Source organism: Dendrobium catenatum, unplaced genomic scaffold, assembly GCF_001605985.2.
Source record: "Dendrobium catenatum unplaced genomic scaffold, ASM160598v2 original_scaffold_77068, whole genome shotgun sequence".
Lineage (NCBI taxonomy): Eukaryota > Viridiplantae > Streptophyta > Magnoliopsida > Asparagales > Orchidaceae > Dendrobium > Dendrobium catenatum.
In genome coordinates, this window is record NW_021395514.1 from 1 (window position 1) to 1,245 (window position 1,245).

General features: G+C 39.9%; 1 protein-coding gene across 1 annotated transcript; it reads left to right on the top strand.

Annotated features, from left to right (window-relative positions):
- Positions 1-286: 286 nt before the first annotated feature.
- Positions 287-1,238, top strand: LOC110092846 (myb-related protein Zm1; the record flags this gene model as incomplete). The annotated part of the gene is made up of 3 exons (XM_020817539.2): positions 287-482; positions 609-738; positions 818-1,238. Coding segments are annotated over exons 1-3 (690 nt in total), but the record flags the coding sequence as incomplete, so codon positions are not given.
- Positions 1,239-1,245: the final 7 nt, after the last annotated feature.

Sequence of the window (1,245 nt, forward strand, 5' to 3'; positions counted from 1 at the left end):
GGATTCACATGAAGATATAAGCAGCACAAAGATAGAAAATTCTTGCTTCCCTTTCAATCATGTCGCTTTCAGAGATTTATTTTCTGCTAACATTGCTTTCTTTATTAGGGGTTTGGTGAGGAGATAGAATCTTTCAGTGCAAAGAAAACCACTCATTGGTTGAGTGGAATCACCATCACCAAACCCCTTTAATTTCTCCATCCATCCACTTATAATACTTCAAGCATCCCCAATTATATATATAAATAAATTCATGGCTACCTTCATCTGTTTAATGTAAGTTCACCATAGTCTTAGCTATCAAACAATACAGAGAGCAGAAAAGATTGAGAGAGAGAGAGAGATGGGTAGAGGGCGAGCTCCTTGCTGCCAAAAAGTTGGGCTAAACAAGGGCTCGTGGACGCTCGAGGAGGATAGGCGCCTTATCGCCTATATTAAGAAGAACGGCCATAGAAATTGGAGAGCACTTCCAAAGGAAGCAGGTTATTAATCTTTCTTTTTCTTCTTGTTTGAGATTGTATTCTAGATTAGAGGCTTGGTATATATGTTCCATGTTGATCAGTGTAATAGTGATTGATCACTAGAGATACAATGTGTTGCATTTATAGGTTTATTGCGTTGTGGAAAGAGTTGTCGTCTTCGATGGATCAACTACCTCCGCCCTGATATCAAGCGTGGAAACTTCACAAAGGAAGAAGAAGATACCATCATCAAGCTCCATGAAATGCTTGGAAACAAGTAAGATATCACTTAATAACTGTATTGAAAAGATATTCACATGAAATAATATGTGTATTTGATATAAATGCATATGTAGGTGGTCTAAGATTGCCGCATGCTTGCCAGGGAGAACTGACAACGAGATTAAGAATGTGTGGAACACACACCTTAAAAAGCGTCTCAAGCCTAGTAAGCTAACCCCACTACTATCAAACACCACAATCAAACTACATGAGGGCTCGTTGAGCCCCGCCTACTCTTCCACAACCACCATCTCTCTTTCTCGTGAAACTAGTAGCAGCAGTGCTGATGGAGAGGTGTTCTTCTTGGACAATATGAAGATCCCCATCGACCCCCACCTAGACATATGGGATGTATTAGATGATGTTTCTATGTCAATGCCACCATCATTGATGTCAATGACAAATGATACAAATAACATTGTTGAAATCCCCATAAACGAGTGCGAGCGATGGCTTACTGACTTAGAGGAAGAGTTAGGATTGTACGATAATGGTGTTGATG